This window comes from Pseudophryne corroboree, chromosome 5 (genome assembly GCF_028390025.1).
Source record: "Pseudophryne corroboree isolate aPseCor3 chromosome 5, aPseCor3.hap2, whole genome shotgun sequence".
Classification (NCBI taxonomy): Eukaryota; Metazoa; Chordata; class Amphibia; order Anura; family Myobatrachidae; genus Pseudophryne; species Pseudophryne corroboree.
The window spans coordinates 217,356,351-217,378,625 of NC_086448.1; the positions used below are offsets into that span (position 1 = coordinate 217,356,351).

At 43.2% G+C, this 22,275-nt stretch overlaps 1 protein-coding gene across 17 annotated transcripts in view; it reads right to left on the reverse strand.

The window, feature by feature from the left end:
* PARD3 (par-3 family cell polarity regulator) overlaps positions 1–22,275 on the reverse strand; it is a 919,963-nt gene that overhangs the window by 377,956 nt on the left and 519,732 nt on the right. For all 17 annotated transcript variants that reach the window (XM_063922114.1, XM_063922110.1, XM_063922109.1 and 14 more), the window contains 2 exons: positions 21,136–21,174; positions 707–895 (listed from right to left, as the gene is read on the reverse strand). In XM_063922114.1, the coding sequence (XP_063778184.1) occupies positions 707–895; positions 21,136–21,174 (228 nt within the window). The remainder of the gene's footprint in view (positions 1–706; positions 896–21,135; positions 21,175–22,275) is intronic.

Sequence of the window (22,275 nt, forward strand, 5' to 3'; positions counted from 1 at the left end):
GCCAGTGCACACCAGGTAGTCCTAAATCTTTCTAGAGTGCCCAGCCTCCTTCGGAGCCCGCTATTCCCCATGGTCCTTACGGAGTTCCCAGCATCCACTAGGACGTTAGAGAAATACTGTTACATATAAACATAATTTGCATAACGTATGAGACCAGTTACAGTAGAATGGAGCAACTTATTGAGAACAACAGGATAGGCCACCTGTATGCTACATATCAATGTACAGCACTTGTACATACAGGTTGAGTATCCCTTATCCAAAATGCCTGGGACCAGAAGTATTTTGGATATCGGATTTTTCAGAATTTTGGAATAATTGCATACCATAATGAGATATCATGGTGATGGGACCTAAGTCTAAGCACAGAATGTATTTATGTTACATATACACCTTATACACACAGCCTGAAGGTAATTTTAGCCAATATTTTTAATAACTGTGCATTAAACAAAGTGTGTGTGTACAGTCACACAATTCATTTATGTTTCATATACACCTTATACACACAGCCTGAAGGTCATTTAATACAATATTTTTAATAACTTTATGTATTAAACAAAGATTGTGTACATTGAGCCATCAGAAAACAAAGGTTTCACTACCTCACTCTCACTCAAAAAATTCAGTATTTCGGAATATTTGGATATGGGATACTCAACCTGTAATAGCAAAAAGCTATACAACCAGTGCTCAAGTCACTTACTTTGGATGCTGCTCCACCATTGATGATAGATTTCACAAAAATACCCAGATCAGCATGGTTCTCTTTCGACCGGTTTCCCTTAACGCTGACCCCAAGCCCAGCTGACCCAGAGTCATTGAGTGGAATTTCAAATGTTAAGAATTCTCTTGTTCCATCAGGAGTAAGAACAAGATCGTCATCTTCTGTCTTCTGCAGAATGAAAGTTACAGTTCATTAAAAGACTGATCTGGAGCTAAAGTGCAAGAGCTAAATGAGATGCTATACTAGCATAACAAGAAATACAGTTGCAAGCCATGACCAACAATAAGTATAATATGCACTCACACACACAATGGTATCTCGTTACATGACCTATCGCTTTGAATTAACAATAAGAAAATATATTTACCAAAAGGAGACAAAAAAACAACAACCAACAACTGACAAATATTGCATTAATTCACAACACTATAGGGCTTCTTGCAGATGCGAAAATGATACTAAACAGGGGCAATACTTTTGGAAAATATTCACACACTGTCTGCTATAAACTACAGATGCAGAAAACATCAGTTCAAATTCAGTAATAATTGCTCAATTTCCAAATCACACGTTCCAAGATAGGGGAATTCATGAGTGAAATGTGAAATTTCCTCTCTATTTACCTTTATGAAATGGTGTGATTTTGTGATTCTGTTCAGCAAATTGAAAGTGAAAGAAAACTACCATGGTAGTCGAACAGATATTTTATACACATACACGTTTTACATACACACACATACATATATATATATATATATATATATATATATATATACACATATATATATATACAGTGTTCGCAAATACGCACTATAGCGCGTATTTTACCCGACAATTGACTGTGGTGACTCAAAAAAAAAAACCGCAGGGTCCCACAGGACGCGCTCTGACCAATCAGCAGCGCTGTCCTGTGCTGTCAGTCACTTTAACTCTCCAATGGCAGAGGAAGGGGAGGAGACCATGGAGCGTGTGATCTCCCGCCTTCCCCTCTCTGCTCTGCACGGGACCCGTAACATCCAGCCCGCCGTATGTGGCAGGGGGCTGTCCACTCCGGCCGGGCATGAAGCTCTGCCACATCGGTTATCCGCAGGAGCCAGCGAAGGAAGCCATTTGCTGGGATCAAGACGGGGGAAGATGCAGCGGTAGGTGGCGGGACAGCAGGTGGCTGAGGGTGTGTGCTCTTGTGTGATAGAAAAGTGATGCGTGAGGGGATGATCGCTCCTTGTCAGCAGCTTGGCGGGATGGTCAGGGCAGTGCTGGCAGTGGCGTCTCCCTTGTGTGTGCCGGCCGGTAACAGCCATTCCCCTGACAGTACATGCATTACAGTACATGGGGGCAGTGTGGAGGAGGCCAGGCAGCGGGTCTCATGTGTCAGCGGTTGTAGATCATCGTGTCATTCAAGCTAGTATATAGTGTATTGTATAAGGTTTAAAGGCAATGTTTATCTTATGTTAACTCTTGACTGCATTTTCGTCCAAAAAAAGAGGTGATTACTGCAGATCAGTATGTTTTGAATGCAGTCCGTGGCCAGTGAGTCAAGCAGGTGGTGGCTGGGCTTGCTGTGGAAGGGGGGGGGGTTCCCGTGGCATCTGGGGACGACGACGACTGAGGGTCTGAGGTGATGGCTGCAACTTGTAAGTGCTGTACCCGGTGCAAAGTGTATAACGTGCTGTACCCGGTGCAAAGTGTATAAAGTGCTGTACCCGGTGCAAAGTGTATAACGTGCTGTACCCGGTGCAAAGTGTATAACGTGCTGTACCCGGTGCAAAGTGTATAACGTGCTGTACCCGGTGCAAAGTGTATAACGTGCTGTACCCGGTGCAAAGTGTATAAAGTGCTGTACCCGGTGCAAAGTGTATAACGTGCTGTACCCGGTGCAAAGTGTATAACGTGCTGTACCCGGCGCAATGTGTATAACGTGCTGTACCCGGCGCAATGTGTATAACGTGTTCTACCTGGTGCAAAGTGTATGACGTGCTGTTCCTGGTGCAAAGTGTATGACGTGCTGTTCCTGGTGCAAAGTGTATGACGTGCTGTACGTGGTGCAAAATGTATAACGTGCTGTTCCTGGTGCAAAGTGTATGACGTGCTCTACCTGGCGCAGTGTGCATAGGAGGTTCTACCTGGTGCAATGTGTATAAGCGGCACTACTGTGTGGTGTTATGTGAATTGACACTATTATGTGGTCACGCCCCTTCCCTATGAAGCCACACCCTAAATTTTGCTGCGCGCCTACGGCGCGCACTACCTATGCTTTAGGGTCTGAGTGGTGGAACACCAATTCACTTTCTGCCTAAGGGCACCAAAATGTCTAGTTACAACTCTGGTGCAGGGTGTCCTGCATGCTACACAGCCCAGCAGCACTGTCACCCCCATCCCCCCATCTTGCAACACTTTTGTAGTGTCCAAACAAGATTAAAATTAATAAGAACCTTCATTCCGATGGGACCCATAAAAAGACCGGTAGGACCCCAATTTTTAAAAGTGAAGGGTCCCTGGGACCCACTTTTTTTTTGGCTCAGCGCGATCACTGATATATATATATATATATATATGTATACATACATACACACATATTACACATGCACACTATATAGAAACATTATACATGCATGCAAATTATATATATTTAAAGTATGTGTATATATATATATATATATATATATATATATATATATATATACACACACATATACACTGTTAGTTTGGCATCCACTTTATCTGGCTAATTCTGCCATGATGGCTAAAACTAGCATTGTAGTAAGGATAGCATTAAAAATGGGCAATGTACAAAGAGAACCCAACTGGCATTAAGTGAGGGATGCATTATAGAGGAATGCCACTATATTAATTAATGTCTCATAAATCCTATTCTTAGCTAACACCTCTCTTTCAGTTACAGTTCTCTCCTTCAAATGTCCCTTATTGTATTTGCATTCTGTTACATCGTGTTCATCTTGGAAAATGTTTCTCGGAAGGCGACGCTATAACTGCTCTGACTTCTCCTCTGACCGGCATACGCCTCTAGCACACAGACACTCTAATACTCTGCCTGATGCTTCAGAACTGCATTTGTCAACTTAAAAACATAAGCACTGCTTGCACGCACAAGGTTTGCTATGTTGGAGCTCTTGAACCGAAAATTAAGTTCATATGCATTAAAAGTTAGAGTTGGTGGAAAGTAGACCGCTCATACCGTAAACTGTATAGGAATACATGTTGATATTTATTTACAGGTGAATTTAAAACACAAAAACTATAGAAATATAAAACGATACCTCAACTAATCTACATAAAAACTGTTAAAAGGTAACGTTAACTAGAGTATCATGTTGAAATGAATTGGACCATTTTTGAAGAATTCAAATTTATGTTATTTTTGTTAACTGTAAAGTTTTGTTACTGAATCTTCCCTCCTCTGAACCCACATAACGTGTGAAAACAACCAGTGAAGAATGACACCTTTTATACACAATGTTATAGCTTACCACTTTGTAGACCTAGTTGTCTAGCAAGTCCTTGATGCAGCAACCTACAGGCGACCCAGCCCTGTAGGTTAACATTGGCTGCAGTCACTATGTCAACAATCAATGTCATTATCACAATGTCGACACTTATGATGGACCATGTCAACATGTGAGATATTGACTTTCTGCTGGAATCAAAATGGTTAGGGTTAGGCTGTGGTACCGAAGTGTTAGGGATAGGGAAGGCACTAAAAGGATTGTTTTGGTTAGGCTGGGGGATGGGAGGGTTAAAGTTAAGGATTTAGGGGTCAGCATTACGTGTTGCCGCTACTGCTGGATGACTGCCGAAAGCAGTGTTAATTAAAATTGAGAAGGATGTTTAATTTAGTTTTAGTTGCTTACTTAAAACTGTATTTGATTCAAAATCCCATTTTAGTCTTTTTTTTTTTTTTTTTTTTGGTGTGGGGTGGGGGTTGTTTTAGTCTACATTTACTCAGTGGATCTCTGTTTTCGTTTTAGTCTAGTTTTAGTCCTTGTTTTAGTCGTAACTTGTGCAAACAGTTTAATGATAGTGTAATGGATTTTGCTAAAGAACATTTCTCTAAAATTCTCTTGAGACGTTTGCATATCTGTGACTGTATTTAGTAGTAATCTGTAACTATGTATTTAGTAGTCTAGTCTCAGTAGGCTGAGAATGTGTTACATACAGAGTCTGACTTACCAGAGTACTCACAAATATCATATACAAATCAATGCCTTAAGTTTGCTAGAACAAACAATTGCAATACACAATCATATTTCCTTCACAGCAGGTCATTTAATTTCTAACAAATATCTAGAACACATAGTTGTTCTTTCAAAATGTAAAACCCTACTTCCAGTGTTAATTTTGACAAGGATTTTAAAATTAGATTTAGTCAAGGCTTTAGTCAGTGGATCAGTTTTCATTTCAGTTATGAACTAAAAATGCTGTCACCGATTACTTTTTGCCAAAATTTTCATTGACAAAATTAACACTGGCATCACTTGACCGCTGGACACAGAAGACACTGCAGAAGTCAACAGGGATCGCTGTTCTGGGACACATTGTTTTGTTGACATTGTAATCATGTCAGCATTTCATCTGTGTCACCATGGTGCATGTCGACATTCTCATGTCAATATTATGAATATGGAAAAAAACCCAGTTTAGAAAAAAAAGAATAGGAGATCAGCAGCACCGGTGGTGTTCTCCACAGCTTTAGAAAGGTCCTTGGTGAGTACCAGCTCCTGGAATGGGGCTTGTGACAGGGTGTCCTCATGGATCAGAGTCCAGCTTGGAGGTGACACTAGACCTCAGTGACAGAGCCCGGGAAGTTTGGGTGGAAGAATAGATCTACAAGAAGTGGTGAGTTTGAGTGGGAGAATAGATCTACAAGAAGATGTGGGACTGCAGCCAAGAGGGATCTCCAGTCCCCTGGTTGGCACATGGACACACAGATGGGCACATTCGCATTTCCAGGTGACCCTGAAAAAGACACGGGGTTCAGGCATTTATACTGAAAGAAATGAAGTTTAAAATGAGGACTAGAAGCCAAAGAAATTCTTAGAATAGTTAATTGAGAAAATATACCCAAACGATTATTTGAACCTAATTATTTCTGTTACTGTATGCTTGTCTACGCGCACTGTTGTTATTGGGAACACACTTTAATCTGACACCATTCTGTCAAACTACCCAGCAATGCTAATGTAGTGATTATTCAGGAAGGAAGCTTTGTGTGGACCTGAAGCTTAGTGAAGGCAGTGATTAACCTCCTACAAATGAGGACTGAAATAAAAATAAGATTTTAAACCTACCGGTAAATCTATTTCTCCTAGTCCGTAGAGGATGCTGGGGACTCCGTAAGGACCATGGGGTATAGACGGGCTCCGCAGGAGATAGGGCACCTAAAAAGAACTTGGACTATGGGTGTGCACTGGCTCCTCCCTATATGCCCCTCCTCCAGACCTCAGTTAGAGAACTGTGCCCAGAGGAGATGGACAATACAAGGCAGGATTTAGCAATCCAAGGGCAAGATTCACACCAGCCCACACCAATCATACCATGTAACCTGGAACCTACATAACCAGTTAACAGTATGAACCAAAAACAACAGTAACGGTCCAAGACCGATGTCAACTGCAACATAACCCTTATGTAAGCAACAACTATATACAAGTCTTGCAGAGTTTCCGCACTGGGACGGGCGCCCAGCATCCTCTACGGACTAGGAGAAATAGATTTACCGGTAGGTTTAAAATCTTATTTTCTCTTACGTCCTAGAGGATGCTGGGGACTCCGTAAGGACCATGGGGTTTATACCAAAGCATCCAATCGGGCGGGAGAGTGCGGATGACTCTGCAGCACCGAATGAGCAAACGCTAGGTCCTCATCAGCCAGGGTATAAACTTGTAGAATTTAGCAAAAGTGTTTGATCCCGACCACGTCGCCGCTCTGCAAAGTTGTAAAGCCGAGACGCCTCAGGCAGCCGCCCAAGAAGAGCCCACCTTCCTAGTGGAATGGGCCTTAACCGAATTTGGTACCGGCAATCCAGCCGTAGAGTGAGCCTGCTGAATCGTATTAGAGATCCAGCGAGCAATAGTCTGCTTTGAAGCAGGCGCGCCAATCTTATTGGCCGCATACAGGACAAACAAAGCCTCTGTTTTCCTAATTTTAGCCGTACTGGCTACATAAATTTTTAAGGCCCTGACTACGTCCAGGGATCTGGAATCCTCCAGGTCACCAGTAGCCACAGGCACCACAATAGGTTGATTCATATGGAACGACGAAACCACTTTAGGTAAAAATTGCGGAAGTGGCCTCAATTCAGCTCGATCCACATGAAAAATCAAGTAGGGGCTCTTGTGTGATAGAGCCGCCAATTCTGACACTCGCCTTGCTGATGCTAAGGTCAACAACATTACCACCTTCCAGGTAAGAAATTTCAACTCAACCTTGTTAAGCGGTTCAAACCAGTGTGATTTTAGGAACTGCAACACCACGTTCAGGTCCCATGGCGCCACTGGAGGCACAAAAGGGGGCTGTATGTGCAGTACTCCCTTTACAAACGTCTGGACTTCTGGAAGAGAAGCCAATTCCTTCTGAAAGAAAATCGAGAGGGCCAAAATCTGTACCTTAACCGAGCCTAATTTCAGGCCCATATCCACTCCTGTCTGTAGGAAGTGGAGAAGACGACCCAAATGAAAATCTTCCGTAGGTGCATTCTTGGTCTCACACCAAGACACATACTTTCGCCAGATACAGTGATAATGTTTTATCGTCACCTCCTTCCTAGCCTTTATTAAAGTAGGGATGACCTCTTCCGGAATCCCCTTTTTTGCTAGGATTCGGCGTTCAACCGCCATGCCGTCAAACGTAACCGCGGTAAGTCTTGAAATACACAGGGCCCCTGCTGCAACAGGTCTTCCCTCAGAGGAAGAGGCCAGGGGTCTCCTGTGAGCATCTCTTGTAGATCCGAGTACCAAGCCCTTCGAGGCCAGTCTGGGACTACGAGTATCGTCTGTACTCTTCTTCGTCTTATGATCCTCAACACTTTAGTGATGAAAGGAAGAGGAGAGAACACGTAGACCGAGTCGAACACCCACGGTGTTACCAGTGCGTCTACTGCTACTGCCTGAGGGTCCCGAGACCTGGCGCAATACCTCCGAAGTTTTTTGTTGAGGCGTGACGCCATCATGTCTATTTGAGGAGTTCCCCAAAGACGTGTTACGTCTGCAAAGACTTTTTGATGAAGTCCCCACTCTCCTGGATGGAGATCGTGTCTGCTGAGGAAGTCTGCTTCCCAGTTGTCCACTCCCGGAATGAAGACAGCCGACAGAGCGCTTACATGATTTTCCGCCCAGCGAAGGATCCTTGTGGCTTCCGCCATCGCGACTCTGCTACTTGTCCAGCCTTGGCGGTTCACATGAGCCACTGCTGTGACATTGTCTGATTGAATCAGAACCGGAAGGTTTCGAAGAAAACTCTCCGCTTGTCGAAGGCCGTTGTAAATTGCCCTGAGTTCCAACACATTGATGTGTAGACAGCACTCCTGGTTTGACCAAATACCCTGAAAAGTCCTTCCCTGTGTGACCGCTCCCCATCCTCGGAGGCTCGCGTCCGTGGTAACCAGGATCCAGTCCTGAATCCCGAACCTGTGACCCTCCAGCAGGTGAGCACTTTGCAACCACCACAGGAGGGACACTCTGGTTCCTGGGGACAGAGTTATTTTCCGATGTAAATGCAGATGGGACCCGGACCACTTGTCCAGAAGGTCCCATTGAAAAGTCCTTGCATGGAACCTTCCGAAGGGAATGGCCTCGTAGGCCGCCACCATTTTCCCCAGAACTCGAGTGCATTGGTGAACTGACACCCTTTTCGGTTTTAGCAGGTCTCTGACCATGTTCTGGATGTCTTGGGCTTTCTCTATTGGGAGGAAGACCTTCATTTGTTCCGTATCCAGTATCATACCTAGGAACGGTAGTCCAATTGTCGGAATCAACTGTGACTTTGGTAGATTTAGAATCCAACCGTGTTGCTGGAGCACTCTCAGAGAGAGCGCCACACTGCTCAGCAATTTCTCTCTTGATCTCGCTTTTATCAGGAGATCGTCCAAGTATGGGATAATTGTGCCCCCCATGCTTGCGCAGGACCACCATCATTTCCGCCATTATCTTGGTGAAAATCCTCGGGGCCGTGGAAAGTCCAAACGGCAACGTCTGAAATTGGTAATGACAATCCTGTACAGCGAATCTAAGGTATTGCTGATGAGGGGCATATATGGGGACATGAAGGTACGCATCCTTTATGTCCAGAGACTCCATAAACTCCCCCTCCTCCATGTTGGCTATTATCGCCCTGAGTGATTCCATTTTGAATTTGAATCTTTTTATGTACAGGTTTAGTGATTTCAGATTCAAAATCGGTCTGACCGAACCATCCGGTTTCGGGACAACAAATAGGGCTAAGTAGTAACCTCTTCCCTGCTGGTGAAGGGGAACCTTGATTATCACTTGCTGTATAAACAGCGTTTGAATTGCAGCTAACACTACATCCCTGTCCGATGTGGAAGCTGGTAGGGCCGATTTGAAAAATCGGCACGGGGGCACCTCCTCGAATTCCAATTTGTAACCCTGGGAAACTATTTCCAACACCCAGGGATTCAGGTCCGAACTGACCCAGGCCTGACTGAAAAGTCGAAGACGTGCCTCCACCGGTGCGGACTCCCTCAGGGGAGCCCCAGCGTCATGCTGTGGGTTTTGGAGCAGCCGGGGAGGACTTTTGTTCCTGGGCACCTGCCGAAGCAGGTGCTCTCTTGCCTCTGCCCTTACCTCTGGCGAGGAAAGAGGATCCCCGACCTCTTTTGGACTTGTGCGACCGAAAGGACTGCATCTGATAGGGTGTTACTTTCTTTTCCTGTTGGGAAATATATGGTAAAAATTTTTGATTTACCTGCTGTAGCTGTGGAAACCAGGTCCGTCAGCCCATCCCCAAACAATACATCCCCCTTATAGCGTAGTACTTCCATATGTTTCTTGGAATCCGCATCACCCGTCCATTGGCGAGTCCGTAAGGATCTTATCGCTGAGATAGACATGGCATTGGCCCTAGAAGCTAGCAATCCAATGTCCCTTTGAGCATCCCTCATAAATAAGACTGCGTCTTTTATATGGCCTAGAGTTAGGAATATAGTATCCTTATCCATAGTATCAAATTGATCTGTCAGCTCATCTGTCCAAGCTGCAATTGCGCTACACACCCATGCCAACGCAATCGTCGGTCTTAGCACAGCACCCGTATGAGAATAAATACCCTTTAAGGTAGTTTCTTGCCTGCGATCTGCTGGGTCTTTAAGGGCCGCTGTGTCAGGAGACGGTAGCGCCACTTTCTTGGATAAGCGCGTCAGGGCCTTGTCCACAGTGGGGGGTGATTCCCAAACTCCCTGTCCTGCTTAGGGAAAGGGTATGCCATAAAAATTCTTTTGGGGATCTGCGGTCTCTTATCCGGAGTCTCCCAAGCTTTTCCAAAGAACTCATTTAATTCATGAGATGTGGGAAGATTTATAATCTGTTTCTTTTTCTTAAACATGTGTACCCTTGTGTCGGGGACTGAGGTCCACAATATGCAACACATCCCTTATTGCCACAATCATACACTGAATAGTTTTAGTCACCTTAGGGTGCAATTTTACTTCGTCATAGTCGACACTGGAATCAGAATCCGTGTCGGTAGTAGTGTCTTGTGTTAAGGGACGCTTTTGAGACCTCGACGGGCCCTGTGAGTCGTTCCAATCTGAGGATTGAACGCCTGATGTCCCCCCCCTAAACCAGCCTTATCAAGCCTTTTTATGTAAAGATGCCACACTTGCATGCAACGTATGCCACATGTCCATCCAATCTGGAGTCGGCACAACCGACGGGGACACACCACTCATTTGCTCCACCTCCTCCTTGGAGAAGCCTTCCGCCTCAGACATGTCGACACACACGTACCGACACCCCCCACACACAGGGAGCTACCTATAAGGGGACAAAACCCCAACCAGGCAGTTAGGAGAGACAGAGAGATAGAGTATGCCAGCACACACCCAGCGCTTAAAAACACTGGAATATATGACCAGATAGCGCTATTATATGTTTCTAATTGTAATCTCCACTCACTTCGTCGCCAAAGTGCCCCCCTCCTCCTTTTCCCAACCTGTGAAGCTCAGCAGGGGAGAGAACAGGGAGCCAGCGTTTTCTCATGCAGCCTCTGTGGAGAAAATGGCGCTGGTTAGTGCTGAGGATCAAGCCTCGCCCACCCGACGGCGGGCTTCGGTCCCTTCATCATATACTAATAAAATGGCGGGGGTCCGCGGATTTGCTGTCCCACAGCCTAATCCATCGTATTTATGGCCAAATCGAGGTTTAGTGCTGCCCAGGGCGCACCCCCCCCTGCGCCCTGCATCCTTCAGTGCCTGCTTTGTGTGTGTGACTGGGAGCAATGGCGCGCAGCTTACCGCTGCGCGCTTACCTCATGAAGATCTGATGTCTTCTGCCGCCTGAAGTCTTTTCCTCAATACTCACCCGGCTTCTATCTTTGACATCTGTGAGGAGGACGGCGACGCGGCTCCGGGACGAACCCCAGGTGAGACCTGTGTTCCGACTCCCTCTGGAGCTAATGGTGTCCAGTAGCCTAGAAGCAGTGCCCAACTTTACAAGCCAGCTCTGCTTCTCTCTCCTCGGTCCCACGATGCAGGGAGCCTGTTGCCAACAGGACTCCCTGAAAATAAAAAACCTAACAAAATTCTTTTTCCACAGAAAACTCTGGAGAGCTCTCTGCAGTGCACCCATTCTCCTCTGGGCACAAGATCTAACTGAGGTCTGGAGGAGGGGCATAGAGGGAGGAGCCAGTGCACACCCATAGTCAAAGTTCTTTTTAGGTGCCCTATCTCCTGCGGAGCCCGTCTATACCCCATGGTCCTTACGGAGTCCCCAGCATCCTCTAGGACGTAAGAGAAAGTTTGATCAAAGAAGTCAAAAAAATCAGTCAAACGGCCATTAAATACATTGGGGTTTTTTTTACACTTGAAGTAGAAATACAAACAGCCAAACTCTAATCGTTCAACGTCCGCACAGATCTCCTCCACTATCCCTTTTACATTCTATTGAACCTAAATACGAATGAGAAGATCAGTGGCCGTTTAAAGCTTGGCATACACATGCAGATAAAATGCCTTTCAGGCATACAGCATTTTACCTGGCACAAACTAAGAACTAAATCTAGGTGCAACCAACACATAAAAACAATTTGCGGTTTGTGTTATTAAATGCAGCGCCCCAGTTAATTATTCTGGATTACCCAAGATATACAAACTAACAAGAAAAGGTGAGGTCATTATCCGCTGAGGAAACCATCACACATAGAAAAAATGGTCGGGGCAACAAAAAAAGGACTTTAACCTGTCACTTCATCACATTTACCACACCTTGACCAACCTGATTAGGTCCAATGACCTTGCCCTAGTTTTAATGGAGACCTGCTTGTGGGGAATAGCAGCAAGAAAAGCATACAGTACATTCACTAGCTTAAACCAACGGCTGAGAACATTTGTCTGGCGATTAAAACACTATCTGCCACCTTTCCAAGAAACAGCTTGAGAGCTGCCAGCATGGCCAACACTGCTGCTTTACAGCACATCATTCTTCCACTGCTGGGTGGCTTACATGGAGCAGCACTAGTAGGCAAGACTGTACGTCTGCCCAAACAACATCATTGCGGGACTGGACCTTTTAACTCTCATGGTGAAAGTGACATTGGATTGTCTAGCAGTTGCTGTTTGCAGTGACACGTTCGATATTTAGTCTTCATCAATTTTTATTGATTGCACAGTGTATTATTGTGTGCGCATTACCGACTAGGTGGATGTTTCATTAATTCATAAAACAAATACTTATTAATTACAGTCTTTGTTATATATATATATATATATATATCACACACACACACACACATATACAGGCATCCCCATTGGTGACGATTTCTTACCTCGCCTTTTTATTTTATCTGGCAGCCTGTAATCCAGCAGATATCGTTCACTGTAATATATCTCCCATTATACTGGCCAAGATATCTAGGTTCCTCCATGGGGGAGGATACATTTCCCCGTTCCTCACCGTGAAGGAACAGGGGAAATGTCCAAATGGCTGCAGCATGGCAAACACTGCTGGATGTGTCCAACTTTCAACTTAGAAAATACTGCATCGGACAGACATGCTGAACAATCTGGCATGCTCGATCAATACCTTCAGGAAATCTACTTTTATCGAGCGGATTGGCCAGATAATTGTAATGTGTATGAGACATCTAAATCGATCAAGATTCTCCAAACGCCGAAGGATCCAGAAACATTTTAATGGTCTTAGGATTTTAATACTAAAAAGCAGGAAATTGGAATGCAAGTATTATATTACAACTTTAACCAAAGGTTAAATAGTCGTCAGCAAAGTCATTAAAAGGGCCATTTACAGATGTGTACTCTTACATCCTTGCTGCAGTCACGCTAAGAACCCCTTGAAGTCGCGACATGCCTTGGTGGGACTCTGTAGCAGTGTCTTTTTTTTGCATTTATTCTGCGAAAAAAATGCGTCTTAGATGCAAAGAAATGTAATAGGACGCACAAGCAGCTTCTACTGATTAAAAGATATGCAGCATGCTACTCACATGGCATGGTTATGTGTAATGCGACTTGTAGCGCACAAAGCAAAGATGTAAGAGGTCACATCTATAGATAGAACCGTATGTTGTCAAGAGCCATGACACATGGGTATGTAAATATTTAATCAGGAGGGTGTGTGTTGGGGAGTTTAAAAAGTAAAAAAGAAGTTGCAGATATCCTTAATTTTACATTTAACATTGAGTCCTGTTGGAGAAAGAGTGCTATATAAATACAATTATTATTATTATCTTTTACCAATAAAAACACAATGTTTAAAAGTGTGGCTGTTACTACAAATACCAGCACTAATTTTGTAATCGGCTAACAGGCTATCAATCAAATTCTCAGTTTCAAGAAGCAAAATCCTTCCACCCCCTATCTTATATCTCCCCAACTCCCTACTTACATATGCATTAACTATCCAAGCTATTAGGTCTGTCCCATGTTTCATTCAAAACATTTACTTGACACAAAGGTCATTCAAAATGACTTCAGCTGATTGAAGGCGCCCATGTATATAATTTCTAATAAAGAACTTATGAATGATAAAATAGGCTGAATACGTTTCCTTTAATGTGAAGTGTAACGCGAAGGTGACTGTGCAGCAAGTTGCTTTCTATACACTGAGGCGTTCATATGTAGCTATAAGAAGATGCAGTGCTTGATCAGTTACATGAGGAGAAACCCACAAACACAAGGTGCCAATCATTTCTGTAAGGCTTCTTATAGGGGCTGATGTATTTCTTTATATGGAAATTGGTGTCCATGTAAGCAAGCCACAAGTCACATAACCTATAAAGTGGCCAAAGCTAATGTTAAGGAAATAAACTCTGTGGGGCTGATTTGGATTCGGACAGATCTCATTGCACGGATGCATACAACAAGGTTTAGCATACAATGCATGCACAGATGTGATTTAACACATTTTCAGCTCTTCATACAATTCTTAGTTTGACAGATCCTAAAGATGTCCATATTGGCTGTGGACATAAAACCAGTGGGGGAGGGGCTTCCTGCTTGGAACTGCATGGATTCTCGATATTAGCATAAGGCACTTAATCAGGCTACAGTGGCATCCCACAAATGCAGCCACTTTGTGTCCGACTCAGCCCCTGGGTATGGAAATAAATCATTTCTTAAGATGCCCACACAGCCTGCCCTGTCCAGAGGCATAAATGACACAGATGCCCAAAACTGATAGAAGTATTATGGAGTGTGGTGGAAAATGCAGCCTGTGCATGCAGTCATCTAGCTGGACACGATATAGATGGAAATCACTTGGGCCGATTTGGTGAAACACATGGCAAATCTAGGATTTACTAGACTCATACCAAGGACGCAACAAGTACTTTTCCTTTCGTAGTTAAGTTTCCTGTAACATTGTGCACACAGGCATAGACAGTATATTTATTGCCTGGATCAATTGGATCAATGATCCTTATCATCAGGTCTATTTGTGCTCAGTTCACCACCAGGTAACGGAAGTGGAGCTCAGACTCTCACGTGTGGCTGAAACAAGAGATTCACTTAAAAATGTATTTTAGAGCGGTAAAGCAGCACAGAGAGACAAGTCAACAAAAGAAGAATTAATGAAAAGGAAGTAAATAAAAATTAGATATAAAAGACAAAAAAATATAGCATGCATTAAAGAAATATGAACAACAAACTAATAACAATAAAACTTTTTGTATTTAGCACAGTGGCAACTATTGCTTTTCTATATAAACTTTTGTCCGTATTAATATAAACAGTGTCTATATATATAATAGCTGGTTATCGCTGTTCATTACGTGCTCACACTATCAAAACAAGAAGAGAAAAAATAAAAATAAATACGATCTGAAATACAGGTCTCGGCAGCTGATCGCTCCTGAATGGAGAAACAATAGAATAGCTCCGTTGGGCGCCATCTACTGGCTAGCGGCGCAGCAAACAACTGAATCTCACCCAAAGGGTAGTATTCAAATGATATATCACGCCCAATCTCCTTTCTGAAGTGATCCCCGTTATTGCGCATATTGCGCCCATAGTAATCAGGTTTAGCTGCGTAAAGGGTTGGGAGCCCATGCTACCCTAGGGGTAGCGAGCTGAAATGATTATACTATGCCCGTCGGCAGAAACAGAACGGGTGTGGAAGGGGGTGAAAAGAATTGAATACTGCCCATAGTGTCTAATTCAGAGATGTATGAAAACCTGATTGCTTACATACTGTACATCTTCAATGTTTGTCGAGCTGCACATGCTTAGATCTGTGGGGGTAATTCAGATCTGATCGCTGCTGTGCATTTTCGCACAGAAGGCGATCAGATCCCAACAGCGCATGCACCGCACTGCTCACGCTCGTCGGACAACAGCAACAGGCATCGGCGGCCAGCGACGGGATAGTGCGAAAAAGCTGATCACACGGGCATTTGCAAGGTGATTGACAGGAGGAGACCATTTATGGGTGGCAACTGAGCATTTACACGGAGTGTCCGGAAAAAAGCAGGCGTTACCAAGCGTTTTCAGGGAGGGTGTCAGACGTCAGATCCGGCCCCGATTAGCCCAATTCTATCGCACTGTAGGAGTAAGTCCTGGGCTGCGCACAGACTGCACACACTGGGTTTTAGCAGCTCAGCTACACATGCGATCGCACACTTCCATGATGAAAATACACCCCCCCTGTAGGCGGCGACTATCTGTAAGCAGGACAGCAAAAACTGAAGCCCCGCAATCAGATCTGAATTACCCCCTGTGTCTTTGACAATGATTACAGCGCCCCCTTAGCTGCTGTGGTGTTTTGGGGTGGGAAAGGAGTGGCAACAGCCAGTGTTACAGAAAACTTGGCGTGTTGGCTACAATTTCTGGGGATGCTAAAGGCCAGTGGCTGTGGTATTGATCATGGAAATGGCTTGGTCAGGGCAGGAGAAGGTGACAATAGGAGATAGAAGAGAAACAAGCAGAGAGGAAGATAGAAACACATAATGACACCAGAAACATTGACATTTCCATGAGTGTTCGCATTTGGGTTAGGAACAGAATGACAAACATGTCAACATGTTCAATGCTGGCATGTTGACATTACATCCCTCCCAACTGTACCGATTCCAGAGGGATAGGGGCAGTTGGGGGAGCCTTTGATCACCCGATACTCTACAAGGCAAGGACGGATCTGTGAATAGATGCTGTACACACGCGCATGGCATCTATTCAGTGCAGGGATGCTGGGCACCCCCCCAAAACAATGGAAAACGGATACACAGAGTGAGGCCACACCAACTAGGCAGAAGCCACGCCCTCTCCCTCCCAAGACCATTCCCCTTTTCGGGTCACGTACAAGGGTCCCGACTACTTAAATTGAAAAGTTGGGAGGTATGCATTAACGTTAAAAAATTAGGCATATATACGGATGCCACTTTTTATTAATTACATAACCTGTGTAGTCTCCATCAGCGGAATACATTAGGTATAACTCTTAGGCTTACTATGGTATTTTGCTGTACATTAACCTAGTACTGGCCTGGTGACCAAGATGTTATATGTCATACTAACCAGGAAGGAGATAGGCAGATTTATCTATTTTTCTATATGGGAGTCAATCTTAATGCAACGTGTCATTTCAACGGGACTTCCAGAAACATATTCCAGGACAATATTACACTGTGTGTGTTGTATTTACCACACTGAATTCTGATTACTGCCAAGGCTTTGTAGAAGGAGAATGTTAATTTCCTTCATATGCCAGATAACTCTTATTGAACCCGATTTGCACATATACATTGAAATTCATTATTCCCATTATCTACGTTAATAAAACACATCTGGGGAGGATTGTTTGGCAGCTGCTGTGAAACATCACTTGCCAAATTTCAATTTCTTTTCAAGAGAGTTTAAAAAGTTTAGACTGCCTCCTAAGCTATTAGGAAAACTTTTTCTTGCTTGGGCACCATTTTACAAGAAACTCCTGAAAATGATTTTAAGTTGCACCCATTGTTCACACACAGACTACCAGCACTTCATGCCTCATACTTCATGCTTATAGGGGATTGGCTATGGCGTAACCAATCCCCTATTTAACTGACAGACTGATTATCGGTTCAACACACAAAATGGTTGCCACTAATGTGTGTACATGTTGGGTATATGTTAACATGTTGCAATGAACTACTTAAAAAAAAAAAAAAAAATACTTAAGTGACAAAACTTCTGCCATATTATCTTACAGACTTAGCCCAATACTTCAAAGATGACTCAGAGTTCATTTCTATGTGAACTTGAAACAGACAAGCCAGCAAAGGGTATTTTCAAAGAAATAAAATTTATAGCATGTGATTTTCATCTTGTAAGAGAATCAAAGCTACCTGGAAAGGAATCAAATAACCACATCCATATGTCTTATTATTTGGCTTTCTTAACAAAAGTCACTAGGCGTCTCCTTTAATAGTTATCCGGCGCACGTTCTCAATCACACTGTTCCAGCGTGCTGAGGGGACAGGCTAGCGTCAACATCCTGAATAGGCTCAAACAATAGCTACAAATGTGCATGCAACATCAAGGGTGAGCAGTGTGTTTTTATAGGACAGCATTAGCTAATTAAAAAGTGCACACGCAGAGTCTCCTGCAGAACCTGGAACATTTTCCAGACAGACAATTGTTAATTTTTTTTTTTTTATTCCCAAGAAACTATTTTTCTCTTTTGGAGATTTTCGGCCATCTGAAAAAATTAGATTAAGTTACACTTACAATATTATATTTTGTTTACTTTAGAAATTGAAAATAAATGCAATTACCATTTCCAGAAAAGAAAATGATCTCAAATTTCTTTTAAAAACTGCTTTTCCATTCTATCATCCCTCGCGTATTTCCATGCGTGATGGGGGTGGAAGTTTAAATTTACAGAGAAAACATTGTGGGAAGATGAGTGCCCAGAAGTGACGGCATAATCTGCTTATTTCTGCTTTTATGGCAATTTATGATTTCAGACAACCAAAACTGCAAGGGGTTGGGAATGTCCAGGTGGTTCTTTTGGAAAATATTTTAAGAGGCCAAAGACATAATACGAGACAGCAGATTTGTAACTTATAGAAAATACAGATACTGTAAATCCATTAACAGAAAAGCCTGAGACCTGTAGCATCCTTAATAGACTTCCACACGTTAAATAGAGAAATATGGTCATAATATCATTATTCTAATACTGAAATCCTTACAATGCTATTCTGTGCTGATGGGAGCCACAGTTCCTTCAGCCATCAAATCCTAAGTATTCCCACTTGCCAACCCCACATTAAGACACATCCATGTCACATACGCAGCCCTATTTTCACTTACAGTCACAAGAGGGATGCTTTACTCATGAACAGCACACAAAACTCCTGAAGTAGTCAGTGCTGCTGTGTCCAAGCCAATCTAACTAGCTACATTATTGCTAGCCATTTCAATACCAGAGACATGCAGATGATCAGGAGATGAGATAAGATAACAAAATGCTGTCTTTTCCTATAGCACAGCAGAGTAGGGCCCAGAGCTGCACGGGTGGCGCCAATAAGAGGCGCAGTCTCCGAGAGGCCTTGATGTGCCTCCCATCACCTAGGCCAGTATCAGCTACTACCCCTGTAGTTACAAAATGTATGTTTTTTTCTGTTTTTCTGATAACAGAGATTATTCTGTGTTTAAGAACCAGAGCATTAACCACTTTCACATTGTCCTCAATTTAACAGCTTTGAGCCCTACATGGAGACCGCTTTGTATACCAATCAATCTTTACCGCTTATGTCTCTGTTCTTGCATGTGCATAATTGAGATTGCTAATGGTAATCATAACTTCTATGAGGTATGTGTTATGTTCTTAATAAATTGTTTTCATGTGAACCATCAGTATACATAATTCACTTGGGTGGTGTGCTGTTATTGTTATTATAAGTTATTTATATAGCGCACACATATTCCGCAGCGCTGTACAGAGAATATTTGCCCATTCACATCAGTCCCTGCCCCAGTGGAGCATACAATCTAAATTCTCTACCACACACACATTCACACTAGGGTTAATTTTTGTTGGGAGGCAATTAACCTACCAGTATATTTTTGGATTGTGGGAGGAAACCAGAGTACCCGGAGGAAACCCACGCAAGTACGGGGAGAATATACAAACTCCGCACAGTTAGGGCTATGGTGGGAATCAAACCCATGACCTCAGTGCTGTGAGGCAGTAATGCTAACCATTACACCATCCGTACTGCCATGATCTGTGTTTCTACTCCTGTAGTTACACCTGTTCTTCATGCTCTCTTAATCCTTGTCCCTTCCCTAGTCATGGCTGGGTCTGAAATAATCACACAAGGGCCGGCCCTGGACATAGGCGAACAAGGCACTTGCCTGGCTGCAGAGGTGGCGCCCAGGAGAGCACGTCTGTGTGTGTGTTGGGCAGAGGCCCAACACAAACTGAGCAGGAGCAGCATTAACTGGGCACATGAGAACCCCAGTAATTTCACACCCTCCAGCCATCCGCACATCCTGCAAGATCTCCTGCAGCTTGGACCACTCTGTGAGAAATCTGGCAAGAAAAGCAATTAACACCAGTCCGAAATGGGACAGGTTTGGGGCTCTTTTGCAGCATAGCGCCTGTAGCCTGTCAGACATGTTACCAGCTGCAGGCCCTTGAACAGCTCCAGCACCTCCTGGAAGCAGCTCATCTTGCAGTCCTGAGCCATAGCGGTCACTATGGGAATATGCTAGCAGCGCCCTTCTATATCTGTCCATACAGTGATCCGCGCGCATACATAGTGCCCATAGGGTGAGCAGTATGCACACACATATACATTAAACTGATAGTGGGATTGACTTGAATTTAAGGGGCTGCAGCTAAAATCTCTCTCTCAGCCAGAGTTAAGCTAAGTACACACTATGCAATTAATGGCCGATTTGCCAATATTTGGGACACTCGTCTGATTTAACGTACAAACTCTTGTTTCGGCGATATCCCGGGAAAATCTTGCTCACAAACACAAACGATTGATTTTCTGATCTGTCGTTCCAAAGTAAAAATCTCGTCCACAATCTCCTGATATCGAGCAGTGCCTGTGCTTTCTCAATAAGATGACCGTATTACCTATCCTTGTAAGCTTGCGAGCAGGGCTTTCCTACCTCTGTTTGCTATTACCCAGTTTTGTTTTATCATTGTGTCCAATTGTAAAGTGCAAACGGATATATAATAAACTGTTAATAATAAATATTTCCTCTGTTTTCCTGTCACTGGGTCATCTGTCTTGTGGGCAGACATATGCAAATGCAGTGTGATGTGGCAGAAAATCAGGAACTTTAAAAAAAAAAAAAAAAAGATTAGTGTGTAGCTCAGATCACTGGTGCCTACAATTTCCCGAAAAATCGTCCAATTGTCGGGCCAACAAAAAATACTCGACAGTGTGTACTTAGCTTAAGATGTTGGTGCAATGCAGCTTTGAGGTGGCACCTATCTCCAGGGAGGGGTGGAGGCTAAAATCTTGCCTAGTGCTCGAAGCTCAAAAATTTAATATAACAGGAATGAACACAAAAATCACTATTTGGTTATACTGACCATGTTGCTATTAACTGACTAACCCTCTTCTCGGCCAGTTACAGGAACATTACTCATTATGCACACCAAATAGAAGAAGGTACAAAAAAAAGACATACAATTATAAAGTCCAATTATTCTTTATTTACTTTATTTTAAATAAGTGTAAGGAACAAGAAGAGTTCTTACCAGATCCCTCGTGTTTGGTACCGGATTGGCTTCAGTATTCTGAAATAAAAATAAAATCAAAACAGAAAGATGAATTAAAATGCAAGAACCAAGTGATATTGTATAAAGATATACCCAAAACCAGTCTCGTGTAATCAGCAAACACTTACATGTGTTCATCACTGAATAGTTGAACACAGTAATGATAGAAAAGGAATTAATCACAAGCATGCAAATGCAGGAATATTTAACAATGCATATTTGTCATTTTTCAAAAATGAGAATAGCTGCACCATCTGGGCATGACACTCACATCATGCCAGCATACGGCACAAAGAGAGCCCAGCCACGTGACTAGTTGTCAACAGCACCAACTCAGATACAGTTGTCACATCTTGTGCATTGATAAATTACATGTACAACTCCAGTTGCACTGTGAATGAGAAACACATCTACTTGACACACAACAAAAGCACCAGTTCCCTTCATCTTTCCCTAATGCTGAGGCACACAAATCACATTTGTGGCTGCGGCAGGAGAGGTCCGCGGCTGCAGGGCTAGCATAGAGCAGTTGGAAAACGTTATAGCTGTCAACAAGTTTTTTTTCTTTATTACTTTGTGGGAAATGATAAATCAGACATTGCTATAGGGTTAGCAGATGCGGTATTCCTGGTCAAGCACTATAATTGTTGAATTTGTTGAAGTGTGTCACCACTGTGGGCTTAGCCAACATTCAGCCTATCAATTCATAAGGAACTAATAGCATCATTGAGGCGTGAGAGACAAATTGCCTCATGCCTCAGTGATGTTACTAGTAAAGGATGCATTCTCACAGATATTGTTGCCTCCAAACTACTGTGTATGGTCGGCAGAAGATTTAAAAAATAAATAAAAAGACATATAATTGTCATAACATTACTGTCAATCATGCTATGTAACTTGGCATTACTTAAGTTACCAGTGATTACACAGGGACATACAGTCAGTGATAACTATTTAATAATGTCAAATTGGGCACAAGTTCACTTTCCATGCTTTGGAGCATCATTAAGATGACGACGCTATGAGGATAATACTCAAATTCCAAAATGGGTTTATTTTTATATAATGGAGCTTTACTATTTGAAAGTCACAGTACATACAAAAAAATAATAATAAGAT